Below are 24,240 nucleotides of genomic sequence, written 5' to 3'. Positions count from 1 at the left end.
ATTTCTTGTTCCTAGTCACCCAGGTGTACTAAAAAAAAAGAAGGTAAAATATCATGGGAATATACTTCAAATATATTTTTCACATATGAATTCATGGGGTGCCAATAATTTTTGCACACCTATATTTAACAAATTATTATTTTTGAGAAACCTGTGTTGTGTTTGCAGTTGTTTGAAATCATTTTTCACAGCCTTCTTTACTCATATTTGTCAAGGGTGCTAATAGTAATGGAGGGCACTGTAAACTGTGTCAGTGTATGACATTTACAGTACAATTCAAGTGGCAGAACAATATAGATTTATCTGAATTTGCAAAGATACATATACTTTTTCATGAAGATAAAATGATATGTATAGGTGAACCAAAAACCTGTCTGGAGCACAATGTAGGTGCTTAACAAGTCATACGAGATCGCGTATCAGGCCTTATACTCCTCTTACAGGGTGGAGCAGATCTTTTTACATTTGCACTCCAGTTCCTGAGGAGCCAGGATTCTTATAGATTTTCATGATGTCCTGGTATGTGAAATTAACATTTTGATATAACCCATATCAGAATTAGAATCAGATACACTATATGGCCAAATGTTTGTGGACACCTGACCACAGCACTCATATGTGCTTGTTGAACATCCTATTCCAGATTTAACCCCCTTTTGCTGTTCTAATAACCTCCACTCTTCTGGAAAGGCTTTCCACTAAATTTTGAATTGCGTCTGTGGGGATTTGCCCGTTCAGCCACAAGAGCATTAGTGAGGTCAGGCACTGATGTTGGGTGAGGAGGCCTGGGGAACCATCGTTGGCAAACCATATCTTCATGGACTGTGTGATTTGTGTACACGTTGTGGGGCACTGTCAAGCTGGAACATGTTTGGACCCCTTAGTTCCAGTGAAGGGTTTCTAGCAACAATTTGGGGAAGACCCACATATGAGTGTGATGGTCAGGTGCCTTTCTGCCATGTCATTAATACAGGAATGTACAATAAAGTGTCAGTGCAACATGACACAAATTTTTCAGCAGTTTCATTTTCAAAGCATATAGGAGATTATATAAGACACTGATTTATTATCAAACTACAGATACACATATTACTCCAAACGACATATTATTGCGTCATTAAAACGACAAAAACGTAGCCAATAAGAGGAGAGGCTAGAAAATAAATCCCGCCCCATCACCTGATTGGCCGTCAGTCATTGGCGGAAAATGGGCGGAACTCGGTGCCGTATTGTTTACGTCTGTGTGCTGAAAGTAGGTCATAAGAGCGAGATAGCTAGTAATATATTTCTCACAAAATTATTTATTCGTAATCACACGGAACTGTAACGATAACGGAAAAAGAGCAGGATTCCCGCGGGCTGTCCGGTGACATCTACAAAGCTGGTAAATTAGCTTGATAGTGCTATGTGGCGCTACTGAGACCGCAGACTGCTAACTGATGCTAATCTTGCTAACTCAAGAAGCCGTTAACTAACCTGGATAAGACTTTCTGCATCAGGATGATGTTCCGACGTTCGCATATTGTTATCTCATGACTGGCTGTTGTTTTTGCTCTTAATGCTGAGAAGGATAATATTGAATAAACTAATGAACAAAAAAGGAGCCTTAGCTGAGCTAGTTAGCTGTAGCTAATCACTTTGATTAGGCCGAAGAAGAGCTCTAAAGCTGCTTTTCCGGTTTCAAGCCTTAAAAAAAAAAGATTTATAACTGATCAGTGATTTAGCACGATTTATAAGTCATTTTGTATGAAGTATTGAGACTGATAGATGACACGTTTTGAATGGCCACGTTTTCAGGTCGCTGTATTAACCCGGTTTGCTTGTAAATTGGATTGCAAGGCAGCACCGTGTTGCCAACTCTTTTCAGGGGCATGTAGGTAAAGCACGCTCAAAGTCTCTAGGTGACGTCATGGACTCTTTTGCATGTTCGTAGGCTCATCCTGTTTTGTTTACATATCAAATTACAAATTAGGTTACATGAAGAAGGAAGACTTTCCGAAGACCCTTGGAAACGATGATGAATAAATCGAACAGAGTTTTATCAGATTAGGAAATTATATATTATAATTTATGTCTTATCATAAGAATAAATTAACCTTTTGCACGTTTACTAAATACTATACGTACTATATGTACTATACCTTCAAGAACGCAGACAAGAAGAAACAGTAAGTAGTCGTGAATTAGACATGGAAGAAATGGTTATGGATGGAATAACTTGCGTGTTAAAAATGAAGAACAAAGTGCAAGGCTGGGACATGCAATATTGAATGATTGGTTGATGGGAAACATTGGTGATCAGTGATTGGTTTATGGGACATGAGAGTGCTCAGTGATTGATTGATGGGAAATGGTGGTGATGGGTGATTGATCGATGGGAAACGGTGGTGACCGGTGAATGATTTCGGATGATCGTTAATGTGAATTGTTTGCAGGTGTGGCATGTCCAGGCGCAGCCGAAACAGTCGAGCGTGGCGCAGTGTGTGGAGCGGAATTCGGCGGGATGCTGATGCAAAGACGCTGGTGCTGCCCTCCGAGAGCGATGAATGGGGTTGTGACCGCCTACAGGTCAGTGTATGTGTCTGAGCCTGCCACGATTAGCTGAACTTTTTGAAAATTCTAGCAGAAGGCTACTGATCAGAAACAGATTCAGATGTGATTAATGATTATTAATTGAACAATGAATCAACACAGCAATAGATAGATCTTACAATAGTGGTTTTACTGGGAATTAAAGGGGCATATTTTTTACTAAGATGGCTAATTTCATGCATTGTACAAAGTCCTGCTGAAATCCACATGCTAAGATATATATTATTGCCTGGTTTAAAAAAAAAAAACCTTGGAACTGTCACACACATGATATACTGTATTTGTGTTGTTTAGTACAGTGACTCAGATTCAGAGGCCGAGTATCCTGGCATTGTACCCTCGGTGCCAAGTGCGGTGCCAGTAACCGGAGAGTCGTACTGTGGTTGTGATTTGGAGATGGAATCGAGTTACGACCCACGTCTACGCAGTTACGCACGGCTGCGTGACTGCCATTGTGGTGAAGATGACCAAGGTACAGGTGCACGGATTTATTTTAATTCTACAGCGCTCTTTTTTTTTTTTTTTTTTTTTTTTTTTTTTTTTTTTTTTCCCCAAATTCATTTTCTCCGCTGTTAAATGATGTATTGAGTGTCTGATCGGATGCGTTATGTGTGTGTTTGCGTGTCAGAATTCGACTGGGTGTGGGATGAGGGCAGTCGGTCAGCAGCCACGCTGCTGAGCTGTGAGAACAGGAAGGTGAGCTTCCACTCGGAGTACAGCTGCGGCACGGCGGCTATCCGTGGCTCCAAGGAGCTCTCAGAGGGACAGCACTTCTGGGAGATCAAAATGACCTCTCCGGTCTATGGAACAGACATGGTGCGGTTTGACAGAGTACTTTCTGAGTCTAGTTTTGTGTTCATGGGGGTGGTTTTTTTTTTGTTTTTTTTTTTAAATGAATTATGACCCCTTATAACAGCATTACAGGAGACATCCTTCAGCTAAAGCAGAAGTAAACGTAATAAAATTGTCTGGCAGAAAAGCCAACTCACTGAAGAAATAAGGACACAGGATCTAAAGGACCCTGATTTTCACATCGGTTACTTCCACGTTGCGGCAGCTTTATCTGGGTGAATTTTGACCTTTGAAGTCATGAGTTTTGGTTTTGTGAGCCAGTAAAAAACAAGTTGGTGGGACTGTAGTGCCATCAGTTTAAAAAAAAAAAAAAGAAAAAAAAAAAGGGAATGCATTTGCCTTGCCTTTGCACTTATTTGTACTGTTGCTTCTCTTAAATCTGTTTATTTATTTATTTATTTTTATTCATCTCTCATCCACAACGTACTCTAGAGTTTTGTTGGTAAAATCCATTTTTTTCTCTGTGCCTGCTAGGATATCTGGTTAGCAATGTTGGCACCTCTGCTTTATGTAGAGATATGTGATGTTTGACATGTTTGTGAACAAACACGTCAAATTAATTTTTTTCTCCAGTTATTGGCCAAAGTTTTTAATTCGGTAAATCGCCTGTGTAATGATGATGAGCTTTTTGTGTGTGGTTTGCAGATGGTAGGAATTGGTACATCAGATGTCAATCTGGACAAATACCGACATACATTCTGCAGTTTACTGGGAAAAGATGAAGACAGCTGGGGCTTGTCATATACAGGTAAATACACTATAGGGCACTGCAAGCAAGCAGTGACTTAAAAAAAAAAAATTTCCAAACTACTTCACAAATAAATCACTTTTCCCAACAACAAGGTGTGCTCACTGACATCAAGATTTTCATTATTTACACCTGTTTGTTTGATGCGTGTGGGATCTGGATTGTACCCCGATAAGAGTTTAAACATGCACGTTAACACTTGTCGTCAAATCTGCCCCAAACGTCCTGGATTAAAATCTGATTACTGCATCGTTTATATAATATGCGAATTGTAACACTTGACAACATTGGTGATCATGTTTGTCTTGAGCTTATGTGGATTCGGTCTATGCGAGAGAAGGTTGCGACTTCAGACAACTCGATTTTTGCGTACTGCTTTAAATTTTTATTTCAGTTTTATTTGTATGACTCTTTTAAAAGAAGCCACTGTCACAAAACGGCTTCACAAATATCCGGATGTAGATTTCAGAATGATGTTCAGTATGAGTAGATTGTGGAGAAGAGTCCTCTGATGAGCACAGGACACTTTTTTTATGATTACAGAAGCAGTTCTTGGGTACAAATCTACCGAACCCATATGAGATTATTCGCTGAAGCTAGGATGAGACTCAGGCATAAACCGTTTTTGGAAAGTGCAAATATTTGTTGTATCCGTGTGGGACCATCCACAGCAGCAGTTTTCTCATTTCAGCATCCAATCTTTAGAAGATGACAAAGTGAAGACTGATGGGGGTGTATTGTGCTGGGCATCTGTACTGATCTGTACGGTCAAATTCATGTTCAATCGTACAGATTTAGATATTTACAAACCGTTAAATTGAAAACAGCTAGCACCGCTTGAAATATTTTGTACTAGTTTCATGTTCTTACCTTATAACATAAAGTATCGGGACGATTCTTGTCAAAACATTGCTCAGAGAGACGGATTTACACGATATGACCAAAAGTTTATGGAAACCTGACCATCACACCCATATGTGGTTCTTCCCCATACTATTGCCACAATGGTGAAAGCACAGAACTGTCTAGAATGTCCTTGTATGCTGTAGCTTTAAGATTTCCCTTCACTGGAATTAACCGGAACGCTGACTGCACCCCAGGCCGCCTCCATCCAACATCAGTTCCTGACCTCACTAATGCTCTTGTGGGTGAATGAACACAAATCCCCACAGCCACGCTCCAAAATCTAGCGGAAAGCCTTCCCAGAAGAGTGGAGGTTATTATAACCAGGGGTGCACATAACTGGTGCGCATGCGTGACCAAAATAAAAAATGCGAAGGGTTAACTAGCTTAGACCAATCATTTGCGTACCAATAGCTATAAATGTACAGTCACTGTCTTGGATCGACTGTAATAGTGTGAGAGATGTTCAAAAAACATCAGACATTAAGCAACTTATTTGGCATTCCGCCACCTCAGAAGAAATGTCAGGTCGAGCCGGATATAAAGAAAAGCGTTTTCTCGGAGAGGTGGCTTCAAGAGGTGCCATGGCTTGACTCTGACTATGAGCGCAGTCAAATGTAGTGTAAGATACGCCTTCTAGTGCCTTCTATGCAGGGACAAAGAGTTTCAGTCATCCAGTGTTTGATAAGCATGAAAAGAGTAAGGAGCAAGCAGATGTTGTACAAGCTATTAATAGTCTTGGATAACATGCTAGTCAAGATGAAATATCCAGTCGCCCACTTGCTAGATGGCAAACCGAGGTGAATGAAGAGCAACAGAAGGCTCTGTGTGATGTTTTTCTCGTGGCCTTCCATAAAGCGAAACACGTACGTCCTGTGTCTTCGTATGCTGAGGATATGGTATTCTTGAAAAGACTAGGAGTGAACGTCGGAGGGGCTTATCATTCACGTGACCGTGGGGGTGAGCACCGTACAAACTCTCCAAGTGCTCTCCTGAGAACCAGAATAAAAAAAAAAAGTTATGTGCATCCCTGATTATAACAGAAACGGGGAAATAAATCTGGAATAGGCTGTTCAACAAAGACACATGGGTGTGATGGTCAGGTGTCCACAAACATTTGGTCATGTAGTTTATTTATACTTAAACTTGTCTTGGATATTCTGAAGTGGTTCAAGATCAGATTTAAATCTGTTTAATGCAGTTACTGCAGTTTTTATATGGATAATCTTTTATATTCTTAGTATATGGGATATAATATGGGAAAAGCCTTGTTAGTGTTTGTTGACAGTCCGTCACCAACTATTTACAATACAAACTTAAAATGAACACACCTAATTTACTAAATAAATTCCAGAACAGAAATTTTTGGGGAAAAAATCTTTTAGTTAATGTTGCTTCCAAACATCTAACATGTAATGTAGGTAAAAATGCATCCACAATACCACATACAGCACCATGAGTTTTTATTATGTTTCAGTATTGTGTATAACTAACTATGAGTGTCGGTCTCTAGGGTTGTTGCATCATAACGGTGACAAAGTGAGCTTCTCATCGCGGTTTGGTCAGGGATCCATCATAGGCGTTCACTTGGACACCTGGCATGGAACTCTCACCTTCTTTAAAAATCGCAAATGCATCGGTAAGAGGCACTTTACATATCGCTAATAATCTTGACATCATGACAACGGGATCATGCTGAAATTGTGTTTGCCACAGAATAGCACAGTAGAAGTAGGCTCACACATCTGTAACGTAGAACGTAAGAAAGTATGAGCTGCTCTCCAGGGACGAACTTTATCAGGCTCATCACAGGAAGAACTGAGTTCCAGGCTCTTTTCAAACACGTTATCTAGCATAAAGTATCAGCATGGAAACTTTGACACTTCCTGTTTACTGTTTTTAATGTGGCTTTGTCAAATTATCCTTTATGTTTCCTTTTCGCATACTCTCCATCATATTTGTGGCTGTTCGGATACACTGATTAGCTTAAAGGAGCAGTTTGTAAGATATAAATGTGGTCTTACTCCTGTATAACCACATAATGTGAAAGATACTGTAGAAAAATTGGGATTTGCGATATTACCATGCAATGGACTGTGTTCGTTTATTCATTTCAAGCTTTTTTTTTGTATTTCAATATTGATTAGAGATTTATTGTAGGCTTCTAAAATTAAACCTTTTTATGGCCCACAAGTTTGCTTCCTTTAAAAACATAAACATTTGTCAGTTAAGGAGAAGAGGAATTTAGACTTGTGATTTTTTTTTTTTTTATTGTAATTGCACTTTTCTTTACAGGAGGCAGAGGGTTGCCAAGAATTGCAAACTTCCCCTTTAAGTGAAATGACCGCTGAGTTACCATATCTGCAGACTTGGTCAGAATGCCATGTAGTACGTAGTTTGAAGGAAACAGACCGTACAGATCACACATAGAAGTCAATAAGGGATAATAAAAGTATTAGAACGCACGCTGAGTAAGGATGAGTTCAGTTATTAGTCCTATATATGCATTATTTCTGTTCCATGGCATTTTTTAATGCAATGTGTGTTTGAATGTGTATAGGTGTAGCTGCTACAGAGCTGCAGAACAAGCGTGTGTTCCCCATGGCATGTTCCACAGCTGCCAAAAGCAGCATGAAGGTGATCCGCTCGGTCTCCGCTCCCACCTCACTCCAGTACCTCTGCTGCTGGCGCCTGCGTAAGCTCCTCCCTTCAGGAGCCGACGCCCTCAGAGTGCTGCCCCTCCCACCAGGACTCAGGCACCTTCTACATTCCAAACTTGGCTGGGTGCTAAGCTTAGACCACTCACATATGCATACAAACTCAAACACACACACACCAGCCGGGCCCTCTTCAGGCAGCGAGTCGGACGGCTGCGCTTCCGACCCTGAGGCCTGCCAGAGGAAACGCTGCCGCTGGACCTGAGGCGCATATACATACACACAATCTCACACACACACTCACACTTACTTACTCACTCACTCTTACAATTAATACATTGTCAAGTGTTTTCAGTTGCAGACTCGTATACAGTGGACTGTCAAAAAAAACACACGTCTAAGATATTAATGTATCTGATTTAACAAGAAGCCTCTCCACATACTGTTAGATTTTAATTTCTGTGGGACTGTTAAAATTGCATTTCATTGTGTGGACCATAGTCAGAAACTTTTCTGATGTACAGATCATGTAAAAGACACGCACATGCAGTCTGATGAATCACAACGAAACAATGAACTGTCATTCTACTTTATAGCATAGTGCTCAATGTTCCTGCTCTGTCCCTGCTCTCTCTTTCAGGGTTTTGGATCAAAAAATATATCTCACTTTTCCATCCTGCGTGAACTGTTATATAAAATCTCAGTATTAACTTTAGCGTTACCTGTAACCTTCAGCACTGTGCCCTTGTCTACCTGTACTTCAACATAGCTTATATCCAAGCAAGTAGAATGAGTAAAATGGACACTCAGATGGATACTTGACTAGTTTGACAGCAGGTCTCATCAGTATAGCATTGATGTGCTGAATCTAGTACTGTATGCTACATTTATTACATCTATTTCTTGCAGTTACTACATTTTGAGAAGTTTAGAAGAATCACATTAATGTCTTTTATACAGCTATGCCACAATATAATGGTATACAGGGGTGTCTTCAAAGCAGAGGTGCCAACATGTATGGTTTGGCTGTAGTATTTTTCTGATTAATCACCGCGTCATCAGTTCAATCCATCTCTGTTTTGATTGCAAGAAAACTAAAAATGACTCGGGGGGGTTTTTTTTTTTTTTTTTTTTAAACATTTGTCCATTGGCTATGAATGTACAATTTACAAAAGAAAACAACATTGTTTTCTATTTTAGCAGACAGTTTAGACCCTGAATATGATGTTTTAGGCCTATGTACTAATGTTGGCCTCCTGTGTATATACTGAGTTTTATGTGTATATTTTGATAGTTCATATATTTTTACCAGGAAGAAAGGACAAGTAGATCACAACCTCCTAGAAATGGTAGTGACCAGATTGATAAATAGGGTAAAATTTGTTGAGCCCAGAATATCAACATGCTCACTGCCATTTTTGAAAGATTGTCATCCACTTGTCTTTTCCTTCCCAAGTTGTGGTCTCTGGAAAATCTGCAGACACTCCTGGCCAAGCATTTCTCTACACTGATTTGAGTCAGATTGGCAGACCTTCAGGATATGCAATTATGTCATCAAATTACATTATAACTACAACATTTGTATACAGCAGGTGGGGCACGGTGTCCCTCACACCCCTGCCCTGTGTGGAGTTTACATGTTCTCCCCGTGCTTCGGGAGCTTCCTCTGGGTACTCCGGTTTCCTTCCCAGTCCAATGACGTGCGTCGTGTATGCTGATTTGTTGTAGGCTGACCTGGCATTTCCAAATTCTGTTTGTACCCTGCTATGGGTTGGCATCCCATACAGGGTGTCCTCTGCTTTGTTCCCTGGGGTAGGGTCCAAGCTCCCTGCAGCCCTGTGTATTATAAGTGGTATGGAAAATGGATGGATGGATAGATTTGTATACAGCTTCAATGATGCCAGCTTTCTGATGTTGTCTTTTTGCTATTTTTCCTGTATCTTGCATCTTCAAATTATGTATGACCATCTCATACTGAGCTTTTTGTCTTACTGTGAAGAATGGAAAATGCGGGGGAGGATGGGGCTGAAAATTCAGTCTGTTCTGTACATATTGTATGTATTATATGTATTAGCTTATTCTCTTTTCTCGATCTCCCTTTACTATATGTCAAGCATGGGCTTCAACTGATGTATGATTAAAAGAGTTGAATGAAAATCATATACACCGGGGGGAAAATGGCTGGATATATAGGTTGTTTGTTTTTTAAGCGTAATAAAGGATTAAAAACTGGTTGAGTGTACACCCCTTTATTTGGTTTGGTTTTTAGGCACATCAACCTACGCATCTACATTCATTGGCCCTTTTATAAGGTACGCCTACCATATAGGTGCACTGACTGTCAGTTGCTAATTTATAATAACCAAGTTATTGTTTGTATAGTATACCATTTTCGGCACAACAGTGACACTGAAAGGGTGGTTAATGGATGTTTCTTTTGTATGAATCTGTCAGGTGTGTCAGCAGACATTTGAAGAACAGAAATGGAATAATGAGTCCCTGAACAAAGGGGGGTCAATATTAAAAGTAACAGTTAGTATCTGGTGGCCTCCAGCTGCTTTAAGTACTACAGTGCATCTCATCCTCATGGACTGCACCAAATTTGTCATTCCTTGCTGTGAGATTTTCCACCAAGGCATTTTCAAGTTCTCCATCACGTCTGGGGGCGGGGCACATGGTTACATGTCATTTTCCACTGCAAGGAGGATCAGCTGCCCTTCCTGTCTCCCTGTAGCACCGTCTTAGGCATCTTACATTACCGACATTGCAGTTTATTGCTCTGGACACATCTGCAGTCCTCATGCCTCCCTGCAGCAGGTCTATGGCATGTTCACGCAGGTGAGCAGGAACCCTAGGCATCTTTCTTCTGGTGTTTTTCAGAGTCAGTAGAAAGGTCTGTTTAGTGTGCTAAGTTTTTGTAACTGTGACCTTAATTGCCTACCTCCTGTAAACTGTTCATATCTTGAGGACTGTTCCACAGGTGCATGTGCAATAATTGTTTATGGCTCATCGAACAAGCATGAATAATATTGTTTAAACCCTTTCCAATAAATGTCTGTAAAACTTATTTGAATTTTACCAAATTATCTTTAAAATACACTCAAATAAAATACAATAAGGGACGTTTCTTTTTTTTTTCTTTTTTTTTTTTTTTGCTGAGTTTATATAACTAGTTAAAGCTAAAGGTTTGAGAACCCCCGTGGTAGATGATGTACCTCATAAACTGTCAAAGAGAATATTTTAATTAGGTCTATGATGTATTTCAAAAAGGAGACAACATTTATATAAATTATATTTCATTTACATTTACTTTTTTACTCGGTCATTTTACGAGAACAGCTAGGAACTGTCGGAGCTGTAGCCCTGTTTCCGAACGACACGCTTACTTTGCTGCCACTGTACCGGAAGTTGCGTTTGTGGAGGTCAAATCAAATAAAACAGGTAGGAGAAACGTGTTATTATTGTCGTGGTTATCGCGATCACATGTATGTGTTGTTTAATTATTATTTTTTACGTTGTTTTTTTTAAAGCATTGTACTGTTTGGGTGTATATTATTTGTATCATGTAGGACTAGACCATTTGCTCTACATCTACACGTGACGCTTCTGGGTTCTGTAGCTATCAAGCAGGAGTTTGTCAAACGCATTGTCAGTGTCCCAGTAAGAAATGCTGTACCAGTATACTGTGATCTTTTATTCACATTATTTTCAGTATACATGCATGGTGGGCAGTTCAAGCTTGTGAACAGTGATGGCTAGGCGTTATATTAGATATGGGGTAAAATCTAATATTATTGGCTCAACAGTGAAGCTGTCAGGGCTGAGGAATACTTTGACACAAGGTCTCATTGATGGTATAATAAACGATGTGGGATAAACTAACACTCTCTCTCTCTCTCTCTCTCTCTCTCTCTCTCTCTCTCTCACACACACACACACTCACTCACTCACTCACTCACTCACTCTTAAAGGTAGATAGGCAGCTGCATTTGTAATTATTTTTGTTGTAGTCTGTAATGCTCTATTGAGTTCAAACCAAAATGTATTAAACATACACTCGTGTTATCTGTCCTTTTGTTTCATTTGTACTTTGGTTGGATAAATGGACAAATCTTAGTCTCTCTACTCTTTTTGTTATTCTCCAAATTAATCTTTGGGTTAAAAAAAAAAAAAAATAGTATGAAAAAGTAAATAATACACCTCATCATGCCTGGGACCTTATTTCACATTCGCCTTCTCAGTAACTCTCAATAAAAAAATATCAGCCCAAAAACTTCCAACCTCAATCTGGACAGCAGAATCTATCACTGTCTTCAAAAAACATACTTAAACAAAAAACAAAGAAAAAAAAGCCTTCTATGCTTACACTGATACTTACAGCTCTACTCCACACATTTTGCTTCTCTAGAAGCAATTATAAATCTTGTATGGTAGCACTACTTGTATCGTTCTCCGCTTGATATATTGCTTTGCTTGTATTTCCTCATTTGTAAGTTGCTTTGGATAAAAGCGTCTGCTAAATGAATAAATATAAAATGTATAAATGTAATCACGAGACATGACTGTTACTGAATCTACAGTCTGGGCTTTAAAGAAAAGAAGAAATCAGCCCAAGCCTCACATCTTCATACCATTCTGCATGTTTTTCTAAATGACCACTAATGGAGATATGCTTGGCTCCACCAAACTATTTTGTCTCAAGACATTTGTTAACAGCATATAAGCTGATATAAATGCCAAAAAATTAAACCTTTCTGTGTTTGAAAGGAAGGGGGAGCTTAGCCCTTCTGGCCGATTTGTACCACAGCCCTGCCTGTGATTAAAAGTGACATACTGTGCCATTCATCTGGTAGTATGTCAGATGACCACGCTCCATCAGTCTGAATTGTACACTTATATGTTATGTGTTTATCTCTCTTGTCTGTTTTTCTTTAGTCACAATGGTGAAAAAGAAGCGCTTGAGACTGATTGCTGAGATGGCCCGAAAGATCCGGGCTTATCAAGAGCTGAAAAATCGGCCGCGGGATTCACAACGCTATGCCCTGGACTATGAAACCATGACACGGCCGTTCACCGGTAAGAGGCTGCCAGTGCTGGCCTGGCAGGACGTGCGGAAAGAGACTCCACTCTTCAGGCTCCTGGCTGGCATGCGCATGTTCGGTGTGGGACGGCTCTTTACACGGAAGTCGTGGCTGGAGGAGCACACCGAGCCCTGCTACTGGAAGATAACTAAAGTGAAAGTAGACTATACAGCAGAGGTACAAGTATTGGATGTCTCGCTCCGAGTTTGTAGAGTCTGGCTAGTTAAAAAATGGACAGAAACGTACGAAAAGCATGAAGCATTTTAGAGTCAAAGGTTAGGAACGTAGTGACTTATTTGTCTTGTTTTCCTCCTGTAGAATATGGACCATGGGAAAGCGTGGGGCATTTTGACATTTAAAGGTAAGTGTAGAATCAGGATTTTTTTTTTTTTAATCAATTAAACACAGGAAAAATAACTAAGTGAAACTCAACAGATACAAAGCTTTTTGGCTTTTAAAATATGGGATCTGAGGAACTTAAAAAACATACAAGCTCTAGTTGGGTTCTTACTACTTATTACTTCCCTCTCTAGGGAGCACAAAGTTTAGCTTAGCAATTTATGCAGCTACATTATGCTCACCATCTTTAGATAATGGATTTTTAGTGTTAGAATACAGTGTTTGATAATATGGTGAATAATACCAGATCAGCTTTGGTCTCCAGTGAGACCAATGATCAGTATGTACAGGCATCCACATTGGGTTTCTCCTAAATGTTAGATGTAATGATTATTTATATATGTACTGCATTTGCATTGTGTTCCAGGTAAGGAAGAAGCCTCTGAGAAGGAGATAGATAAGGTCATGTATCACGACTGGCGCTTGGTACCCAAACACGAAGAAGAGGCCTTTACACGTTTCGAGCCTGTCCCCGAACCCCCCATCCGACATGTGCGCTACCCACCGCTCCTGCGTGCCATGATGTTAGCACAGCAAGCCAAGGAGCTCGGTGTTGATGCCAGCACCTTACCTGAACCCAGCCTACCTCTTAAACGAGATGTTCTGCTCAGCAAAGAGTACTTCCGCAGCCAGGAACAGCAGAAAAAGGAGGGAACACCCGTGTAAGCTGAATTCAGAAGAGAAAGATCAAACCTGTAATGAATTCCTCCTGCATTCTTTTCAGTATGGTGTTAATCTCAAGGTGGATGCTGTTCTTACAACGATTTAGGACAAGCTTTTCCTGACCAAATGCTAACATCGACCTTTAGACGAGAAACATGTTCTCTGGTAAACATGATGTGTATAGTATCATAATGGTAGCCATGTTTGGGAAATTGGAATGTTTGAAAACCATCTTTTACCCATTTTGTTTAAAGATTAGGACTGTCGAAGACTCTTCCTTGGAGTCAGGCCACTGAAGGATGATTCAGAGACAATTTAAACCTTAGGTTCTTTTTTGTGTTGTATTTCCTTAAAGAGGAAGGCGTAATCTCTCTATGTGATGTCCAATACTGTACATGCTCTGATAATTGCATTTGCATTATTTATAAATAAAAATGAATTACTAATGACAAAATTGTCAAATGAAAGATTTTTCCTCACTAGTTGGGCTGCAGTGTAGCTATGCCTGTCTTTGCCACTATATTTCAATGGCAGCAACACATTTGTCTTTTCCTTTTTGTACTGCTGCTTTTTCAGATGTATCCACAGTGAAACCTGTATGTTTATTATTATGTTTGGTAATTACATTGTTACATAGCTACATTGAAGGGCAAACTTAATGTTACAAAAACATACAGTTGTGTGCTTCCAAATTTGTGTAAACAGTTTGGGGAAGAACCACAAACAGTTAGAGAAATAAGTATTGGATGCGTCAACATTTTTTTTTTCAGTGACTATATTTCCAATGACTGTGTGTGCGGAGTTTGCATGTTCTCCCCATGCTGCAGGGGTTTCCTCCGGGTACTCCGGTTTCCTCCCCCAGTCCAAAGACATGCATGGTAGACTGATTGGCTTGTACAAAGTGTCCATAGTGTATGAATGGGTGTGTGAATGTGTATGTGCTTGTGTGCCCTGCGATGGATTGGCACCCTGTCCAGGGTGTACCCAGCCTTGTGCCCCATGCTCCCTGGGATAGGCTCCAGGTTCCCCCATGACCCTGAAAAGGATAAGTGGTATAGAAGATGGATGGATGGATGGATATTTCCAATGAGGCTATTCATGTGAAATTCTCACCAGATATCAGTATTAACTCAAGAAATCCATAAATATAAAGAATTCACAACATTTAAACTCCATAAATAAAGTTATGTGTAATAAAGTGGAATGATGGAGTGGTTAAATGCGTCGTGTCAAAAAAAACAAAACAGCGCTTTTAAACGTCACACAGAGAAAACTATGCACGCGACTAATGACCCATTTGGCTTTCCATACTCGAGACGTTCTTGCGCGCGCTCCTTTTCTCCGAGGAGCTCGTGAGAGAGACCGGGGCCGAGCAGCCGGTAACGTCAGACATGATTTGTCTTTTCTTGACCCTCTTCGCTCACGTCTTCAAGACAGGTGAGTGTTTTCTGGAGACTGGGCTTCTTAAAGATGATCTGAAATATACTCGGTCTTCTGAGGAAAACTCTCGTTCACCTTTTGTCCAGAGTAAATGTGTGTATGAATGTGTGCTAGCTAAGCTGACTGTCCTGGAGCAGCCATGCTGGGTTTAGTCCATATACTTATGCACTTTTATAATAAACACACACACACTTGGTATCTGAGAATCGGGTCGAAGACGCGAAATTTTGTCTTCGTCTCAATTTTTTGCTCATGCAGACGGAATAAAATCTAGCAAAACAAAACAAACAGCCTAAAGACAGTATAACCTACATGCTACCCGTGTGTGTGTGTGAGATAGAGAGATAGAAACCTAAATAATAAATGCAACGCTCTACTTGAATTGAACCTTAAATTTTATTGTTATTATTCTTTAAAAAATATTTAATTAATATGTAATGTAATTAGCATAAGTAGTTAATACCGCTAGCCTAACAAAGACCTCCATGTCCCCTTGATCCTAATCCTACATCCCATACTGTAGGTTTTTTTTTTAATCTTTTAACCCTATCTGTAATTTATATCTGTTTTTGAAATAGTTTTATTTTTCGTAATTCAGTTTTTGTTTGTTTGTTTGTTTGTTGTTTCCTTTCCTGTCATGCACGAGGGATATTGATTAGGTGTGGTGTCCCAGGTGTGTCTGTGTGACGTCAGACCGTTTTGGTTACCTGCTTCTCACATATAAATACATTTCTATAGCACCTCATGTTAATCTGAGGAAATCCAAACAAAAACTAGGACTCGGCTCTGTCTCAGGACATCGCTGTGTGTCCTTGTCTCTCCACCTGCTTGATTTGCCTAATGCAAAGCCGTTTTCATTATTGTTATTTAAACGACATGGCGGCGGTGAACATCACTGTCAAGTTATTCTGGTTTATAATAATGAAGGCTGTAGAGTAATAAAGATTACAGTAGTGTGTGTGTGTGTGTCTTGGTGCTTGTTGTAGTAATTTTGTATGCTCTCAGTGCCTTTCAGGACAACATATCCCATGTGTCCAAGCCCCTCCTCTACAAAAGAAAAGGCTAAAGTTAGAAATTAAAAACTGACCTGCCATGTCACATTTATTCCCTGTAATGACCCTGAAATGAAGCGTTGTTTAGCCAAATTACAGAGTCAAGGCAAGAGGCGTCGAGAAGGAGAAACAGATGGCAAAGTGGTCGACAGTGAGTCGGGTTTCACTGAGAGGAAAAAGTCTGTAATAATACTACCGCTAATGTTCGCATCAAGTTTACAGTGTGTAAAAAAAGTCTCCTGACTCATTTGTAACCAATATCTGTACAGTGAAAGAACTTCACTTTAAAAACTTAACTTAAAAACAAATTCCACTTATGTGGATTAACCTAACCTTTTTTGAAGTATTATATGTGAGGAATAAAACTATAGAGTATTATTTTCTTCTTTCATGTTTTCTCATGATCACGACTTAATTTTTCTGTCTGCTCGACATAACATCAGCAGCAAAAGCTTAGCGCAGTCCCGCAGCATCATGGATGAACAGATTCATTTTTTACTTTTACCAGGGACTCACTCAAGTTGAAACAGATCTACTTCTGTCAGTGACTGACAACTTCCAAATTAGTGTCCGACACTTGAGGAAGGAACACCCCCCTCTCTTAATGCAGAGATAAAGTTCATCTCTAAAGCAGGCAATTATTACATTTATGAAGGTGATGACGAAGACGCCAATATGCATGCAACACCAGTGCCATTCACAAGTAGGGCTGCAACTAATGATTATTTTGCTAATTGATTAATCTGTCGATTATTTCTTCGATTAATCGATTAGTCAGGGTTGAAAGGCCGATTTTTATTATTTCACATTCTACCCAATATTGTCCTTCAAGCATTGTGCAAATTGAAGGCTATGAAAACGGTATTAAGTGTATCTATGTGGGCTATGCTATACATTGTGCAAAGGAATTTTTTAAATATTAAAAAGCGCAAACTAAGTGTTAACTGTTAAGAGGTTGAATGTTCTGCAGTAACACACACATTCACTCATTTGAACGCAGCAACATGTTACTTTATTCTGTAAATGTATAATACTTCTTACATTTATATACAATTACATGTTATAACCCCGTTACAGTTACTGCTCTCATAAAACACAATTACTTTTGTTTCTAAATATAGCATCAAACAACGTATTTGATCAAAATGAATAATCAGAGTTATTGCGCTTCCTTTCTATTGCGTGCTGTTTGATTGACGCGTATGCGTGGACTCACGCTCGTTCAGTGAAGTTTAATGGAGACTCGCTCGCTGTCAGGACGAGTCTTTATGTAAAATGGAAATACTAGTGTGAATTTCTAACATTTACAGATAAGGATATAAAGGTAAAAATGTCATTTCTGTGCTGAAGAAAACATGTCTGGAACACATTAAACAGCACACACATCTGTCACAGCGTCTGACACGACAAGCCGCGTTAATACACTCACGAGTTTGTTTGAAGCGTTAATATAAAACATTCTCATATTTTGGACGACCTGGATCGTGCAGTTTTCCCGCAGCAGCTCAGTCTGTGACCTCTACTGTTTCTCAGATGTGTTTTATTCATAGAAATGCGTTTTTCACCATCGTGAAGTGACCACTGACGGGGGTTATCTACAGTTACGTCACAGACCCAAATAATCCATAATGAAATTCGTTGTCGATTATTTTAATGATCCATTATTGTTGATTTTATCGATTAGTTGTTGCAGCCTTATTTACAAGGCGTGAGATTTTCTCATGATAAAACAGCTTTTTATTTTTGGCTTTTTTTGCTTTTTTTGTCGAAATCACGAGAAAGTTAAGTCTTGATCATGAGAAAACAAGAAAGAAGAAAATAAAGTATGGCCTCTTAGGGTTTCCATATAAAACACACTGGGGAATGCTCTTCACCACAAGAGTGGTGTGATTTTGATTTGGGTGTGAACAATGTTATTGTTGGAGATGCTGTTATATAAGAAATAACACATTTGTGCATTATTTTCGTATAACTACACGTGTGTTATTCCGCTTATACAACAGAAATTTGCCAACGATTACAATGTTTAATTTATTAATGAAAGACGTCACACTTCTTTTTTTTTTTTTTTTTTTTTTTAAAAGTGCCCCATTATGCTATTTTAAAGGTTCCTAATTTTGTTTTAGCGGTCTCCTCAAGTAGGTTTACATGCATCCAAGGTCAAAAACACAAATTTTCTCACAATATACATTGCAGCATCCCCTCTTTTCTCACAGTGTATGTATGAAACGTTTTGATCAAGGATCCTATCTCTCTAAATCCCTCCTTTCGGCGAGCTTACTCTGCTCTCATTGGTCAGATGGCCCAGTCTGTTGTGATTGGTCTACTGCTTACAGCGTGTTCCGGAAACAAAACGCCCATTACCATATCTGAATTTCAGCTCTGTATGCTTTCTCAGCATTTGTATACACAGTGATACGGTAACGATGGTGTTGGTTTTAACGTATCAATTTGAGTCCGATAATGAAACCACTGACTCTTCACATCCTCATCCTTTGGAAGTGCATGCAAAGTGGAAACAGCGTCTTCTCGACATGGCAACAACATGAACCAAACTCTTCCAGGCCTCAGCTACAACTTTCTGTCTTTTTTCTCTCTCTTGCTCTGTCTCTCTCTCTCGCGCTCTGTCTCTCTCCCTCCCAGAAAACTTATGCATGCATTTAAAAACAAAACAAAAAACCTTTTTGATTTCAACGTTTGGTTACGAAGACTAATATTCCATATAGGAAATTGTTCATTTACTTAATCTAAAATTCAGTATAAGAACAAGCATAAACAATCAGATTGAATCAAATTGCAGTAAATAAATATGGTAGTATAGGCTCCAGGTTCCCCGTGACCCAGTAAGGATAAGCGGTACGGAAAATGGATGGATGGATGGAAATATGGTTACATTATATTTTTAACATGAGGCTGTGCTGTGGTGTGTGAGGTGTGCTGTTGATCTTTCTTTCTTTCTTTTATTACTGTAAATGGTCTGTGGCTGCAAAACTTTTGCAGCAGAACAGCAAAAAAAATCTGATGTTAATTGTGGTGTATGAGCACCGTCATTACTCATTTCAAAATCATTCAAACTTAAACTCACAAAATAGGATGTTTCTCATACATTTACATTACATTTATTCATTTAGCAGATGCTTTTATCCAAAGCGACTTACAAATGAGAAAATACATGCAAAATTCTCATGTAAAATCTTCATTCTCATGTAGAAATCATGTGCCTTATTGTCAGTCGGTTGCAATAATAGCTGTAACATGGGGACAGTAACAGCACAAAGTATTGTAACTGCCTCACGTTTGATGCACAGAAACCCTGGCTATGCTTCACAGATCCCTGGGTGTTCCTGGACCACTCTTTGGAAAATAGTGTCAGATTATTAGATTGATGTTGATGAGAAACGTAAAGTGTGTTTGGTGTCTGGATTTGCAGGATGGACGGGTGTGAACGAGCGCACTTTCATTGCCGTGAAGCCAGATGGTGTCCAGAGGAAACTAGTGGGAGAAATCATCCGCCGCTTCGAGAGAAAAGGCTTTAAACTGGCCGGCCTGAAATTCCTGCAGGTAAGAAAAAAAAACTGCACCTTAAATAGTTCCTATGTGTTTACACATAAAAAGCTATGCTTATGGGCTGGCATGGTATACTGAATATCATGTTATTAGTGAAAGCCCAACAGCCACAATTAAACCTGGATTTTAACATGTTTTCATGTCTTACCTTAGCTTGAGGTAGAGACTTGCAATTGCTTTATCAGTAATTTATCTGTATTTTTTTAGACCCTGACCTGTAGTTGCAATCAAAATTACTATTCAAGCAGTTGAAATAGTTCAACACAAAGTCCCACAATTATTCAACCACTTCATGGCAAGCATCTTTAGCACTTAATAGAGCATCCTTTTGCTGTTATGACCTGCTGCAAATGAGATGCATTGCCAGACACCAGCTTCTGGCAGCGTTCCTGAGGAATCTTAGCCCATTCCTCATGAGCAATGGCTTCCAGTTCAGGAACATTCTTGGGTTTGCATGCTGCAACTGCCTTCTTCAAATCCCACCAGAGATTTTCTATGGGGTTCAAGTCAGGTGACTGTGATGGCCCTGTAGAATCTTCCAGGACTTCTGCAACCAAGCCTTGGTGGAATTTGAGGTATGCTTGGGATCATCATCTTGTTGGAAGGTCCAGTGACACCCAAGCTTCAGCTTCCTCACAGATGGCATGACGTTTTCTCATAGGATTTCCTGATACCTCAATGAATCCATCTTGCCTTCCACACGCTGCAGGCTTCCAGTGCCAGAGGATGCAAAGCAGCCCCAGAGCATCACCGAGCCACCACCATGCTTGACTGTGGACAGTGTTCTTTCTTCCAGGCATACCGCTGATCCATCGTGCCGAAAAGTTCCAGTTTTGTTTCATCACTCCACAGAACAGAATCCCAAAACTTCTGTTGCTTATTTATATGATTTTGAGCCGACTTTTGTTGTGCTTTTGGGTCAGTAGTGGTGTACGTCTTGGAGTTCTGGCATGGAAACCTTCTGCGTTTAGTATGTGCCTTACTGTGCTCACTGAAACCTGAGTGCCTGTTGCCACCAAGTCTTGCTGCAGGTCTTTTGCAGTCACTCGAGGGTTTTTCACAACCTGCCTTCTCAGAAATCTGGTTGCAGATTTCTTTTTCTGCCCTGTCCAGGTATTTCATACATTTTCTACCCCTAGCCAGTTCAGGTATTTCATGTTTTCCAGCTCAAGTACACCTGGTTCAACTAATGAAGCTCTTGAGTAGTTATATCAGGTGTGCTTGAGACAACACCTGTTTTGCATATTTGTGCTGTTGTGAGGGATTCTATTCAGGTAGTTGAATAATTTTGAAAGTGGAGAAATCATTACAAGTTGCATGTGTTGAACTATTTCAATTGCTTTTGTTTGATTTGTTCTTCGCAAACAGCTAAAAGTCTGTAAATTTTTACAGTAAACCTGATTTGCAATGGGCACTCAATCATTTTGATTGCAACTGTATTTATTTATACAAGCATGAGTATGTTTTTGATGGAGACTACAAATCAACTCTGTAAGTCACTCTGGATAAGGGCATCTGCCAAATTATGTAAATGTAAAAATTTTAATAAAGAGGAGATATCATTTTTAATTTTAACTATTTTAATAAAGAGGAGATATCATTGAGTGCAACGTTTATGTAATTTTGAAGGGGTGCCAATAATTTAGGATTTGGATTGCAACTTTTTTTCCATCTGGATCGTCATGCCAAGAAACTATGTGTATCATATCACAAACCTGTATGTTTATGGTTGCTTAGGCTTCTGAGGAGAAATTGAGGGAGCACTACTGGGAATTGAGAGAGAAGCCATTCTACAAAGGCCTTGTGAAATACATGAGCTCTGGGCCTATTGTAGCAATGGTAAGACACACATTCATCTAGAGTTTAATCCTCTGCCACTCCTCATTTGATTCACTAAATGCATCCTTTCCTACAGCAGTATGGTGTCAGTTCTCAAAACCTGTTTGTTTCTGTGAACCACCACAATCTGTTCAATCTCACACAGGTATGGCAAGGTCTGGACGTCGTGAAAACATCCAGGAAGATGCTCGGAGAGACTAACCCTGCCGACTCTCTTCCAGGAACCATCCGAGGAGATTACAGCGTAGAAGTGGGCCGGTCAGTCCCAGTGTCTATTTATGTTAAATGTAGCTGATGCGACTGGGTACAGGAGTGGACAAATCACTAGAATACGTGTCCAAAATCCAGAGGAATCCAGTGCCCTGTGTGCACAGAGCTTGCATCTTTCCTCAGAGTATTCCAGCTTCCTCCACCAGTCCAAAGACATGCGCTGTAGGCAGATTAACATCTCTAAATTGTCTGTAGTGTGTGAAGGTGTGCAGTTGTACCCTGCCGTGGGTTGGCACCTCATAGGGACAGTGGTGGCTTGGCAGTTAAGGCTCTGAGTTACTGATCAGAAGGTCGGGGGTTCAAGCCCCAGCACCGTCAAGCTGCCACTGTTGGGCCCTTGAGCAAGGCCCTTAACCCTCTCTGCTCCAGGGGCTGTGTCATGGCCGACTCTGTGATCTGACCCCAGCTTCCTAACATGCTGGGGTTTACAAAGAAAAGAATTTCACTGTGCATATGTATATGTGATCAATTAAGACTCATTATCATTATCATTATACAGGGTGTCCCCTGGGATAAGCTCCAGGCTCTGCACGACTCTGCATAGGATAAGTGTTATGGAAAATGGATGGATGGATGAATCCCTTAGTCAGCATTAATGCACTAAACTAACTTTTAATACATCATTGCAGTTCATCAGCTAACAAAGTACTGGACAACACTTTGGAGCTTTCACTTGCACAGTGGGAGAGCTAATAAACTTGTAATTTGTCTGTCTCTGCACTATAGTTATTCAAGCTTTATATTCCCTAAACCACTAAAATCCCATAGTAAAAAAAAGTGATTTCAGGAAATGCTAGGCTGAATAAATTATTACAATTGATAATTGATTTGAAATGTTTTCATGCGAACAATTTTTTTAACCACTAATGGCAAATTTTTTGCAGAGACAGTCTCCTGAAGATACAACTTTGGATGCACTTGGGCCACATGTTAATTTTTATTTATATATAAATTTCATACTGTATGTTTAAATCAGGCCTCAGGATCAGTATTTTTTAAGAGATGGCATGCAGAACAGATTACAAAATAGTAGCTTAATATGTACTAGCTAGTCCTGTTTAAACTGGTGTATGTCTTGTGTTGCAGGAACATTGTCCATGGCAGTGACTCAGTGGAGAGTGCTCAGAGAGAAATCTCCCTGTGGTTCAAAGAGCATGAGCTCGTCTGCTGGGAAGAGAGCACTGAGCACTGGATCTACGAATGAGGCCTTCCCTTTACCACATCAGCACACACACACAGCATTGTGGCCTGATGTATGTCTAGCAATACGAAGTTCAGTTCTACAAAATTGGTACCAAAGCTTGAATTCCTTGTGGCATTTCTAGAGAAGCACCAATGGGTACGGCAGAGCGCTCTCTGTACTTAAAGCAAAAAAAAACCAAAAAAAACCTACAAATCATTATAGGACTTCACGTTAAAATAAGTCTTATTTTTATTTGCCTTGATTAGTAGTTAAACACATGCTGTTTCTTTTGCTGGCCTTTTTGCAATGTTCAAAAGTTACAATAGGTATCTATTGTGGTCCAGCATGTGTTTCCTGAATGGAAGCATAAAAACAAAAACTTGACGCTATAAAAATATTTAACTGCCTGTTTATTCATTAGTTAGCTTGCAGTTTAAATGCTGACTACTGTTGCATATTAAGTTCTGTTTCTATATATGGATTTAGATTTATATGATAATTAATTTGACTTTTCCCACTAGCATTGACGCCCTGGTCACAATGTTAAAAATAAATAAATAAATAAATAAATAAAAAGGGAATGCCAAGAATGTAAATTTTAGCACATCACTATTGTCAGCTTGTGTTGTTAAATTGCAAATTTAAGCAAAAATGGATCTACTACTTGAGGAATGCAGAGTTTATAACCTGGAAAAAAATGTATGTGCTGCACTTATAACAATCTCGGACGGAAGGCTTGTGCTAACATGAGTCATAAACCACTCCAGCAACTTTATTAAAGCTACACCCATTTTTAAACTTAAGGAAAGGCATTGTTTCAACATTGCATGTGGCCTCTTGTAGATCCTGACGCGTATGTGTTACTGTATGTATGGATGACAATTCTGACATGTTTCTTGTGTTCTGCTGACCAAGTGGTGTACTTTGTTATAAAATAAAGGGTTTTCTAAAGCCATTCACCTTATATGTACATGTTACACAGCAGTGTGTCAGC

The 24,240-nt window shown here is 39.6% G+C and overlaps 3 protein-coding genes across 8 annotated transcripts; all 3 read left to right on the top strand.

The window, feature by feature from the left end:
* Positions 1-1,185: 1,185 nt before the first annotated feature.
* On the top strand, positions 1,186-9,984 carry spsb3a (splA/ryanodine receptor domain and SOCS box containing 3a). 6 transcript variants are annotated; one of them, XM_053614929.1, is made up of 7 exons: positions 1,186-1,384; positions 2,436-2,568; positions 2,892-3,070; positions 3,221-3,408; positions 4,090-4,192; positions 6,609-6,734; positions 7,656-9,984. In XM_053614929.1, the coding sequence occupies exons 2-7, from the start codon at positions 2,504-2,506 to the stop codon at positions 8,015-8,017; spliced, it is 1,023 nt and encodes a 340-aa protein (XP_053470904.1). In that variant the 5' UTR covers positions 1,186-1,384; positions 2,436-2,503; the 3' UTR covers positions 8,018-9,984. The 6 variants fall into 6 exon arrangements, with proteins under 6 accessions (XP_053470904.1, XP_053470900.1, XP_053470872.1 ...); XM_053614925.1 differs by having other exon boundaries at positions 2,436-2,574; XM_053614897.1 differs by having other exon boundaries at positions 2,436-2,574; positions 2,887-3,070.
* Positions 9,985-10,395: 411 nt separating this feature from the next.
* On the top strand, positions 10,396-14,349 carry mrps34 (mitochondrial ribosomal protein S34). The gene is made up of 4 exons (XM_053614941.1): positions 10,396-11,193; positions 12,688-13,010; positions 13,152-13,194; positions 13,600-14,349. The coding sequence occupies exons 2-4, from the start codon at positions 12,693-12,695 to the stop codon at positions 13,896-13,898; spliced, it is 660 nt and encodes a 219-aa protein (XP_053470916.1). The 5' UTR covers positions 10,396-11,193; positions 12,688-12,692; the 3' UTR covers positions 13,899-14,349.
* Positions 14,350-15,187: 838 nt separating this feature from the next.
* Positions 15,188-24,201, top strand: nme3 (NME/NM23 nucleoside diphosphate kinase 3). The gene is made up of 5 exons (XM_053614886.1): positions 15,188-15,332; positions 19,818-19,948; positions 21,692-21,793; positions 21,939-22,051; positions 23,150-24,201. The coding sequence occupies exons 1-5, from the start codon at positions 15,287-15,289 to the stop codon at positions 23,265-23,267; spliced, it is 510 nt and encodes a 169-aa protein (XP_053470861.1). The 5' UTR covers positions 15,188-15,286; the 3' UTR covers positions 23,268-24,201.
* The last annotated feature ends 39 nt before the right edge of the window (positions 24,202-24,240 follow it).

This window comes from Ictalurus furcatus, chromosome 2, assembly GCF_023375685.1.
Source record: "Ictalurus furcatus strain D&B chromosome 2, Billie_1.0, whole genome shotgun sequence".
Taxonomy (NCBI): domain Eukaryota; kingdom Metazoa; phylum Chordata; class Actinopteri; order Siluriformes; family Ictaluridae; genus Ictalurus; species Ictalurus furcatus.
Note: the sequence above shows the minus strand (reverse complement) of the source record. Positions and strands in the feature narration are given on the sequence as shown.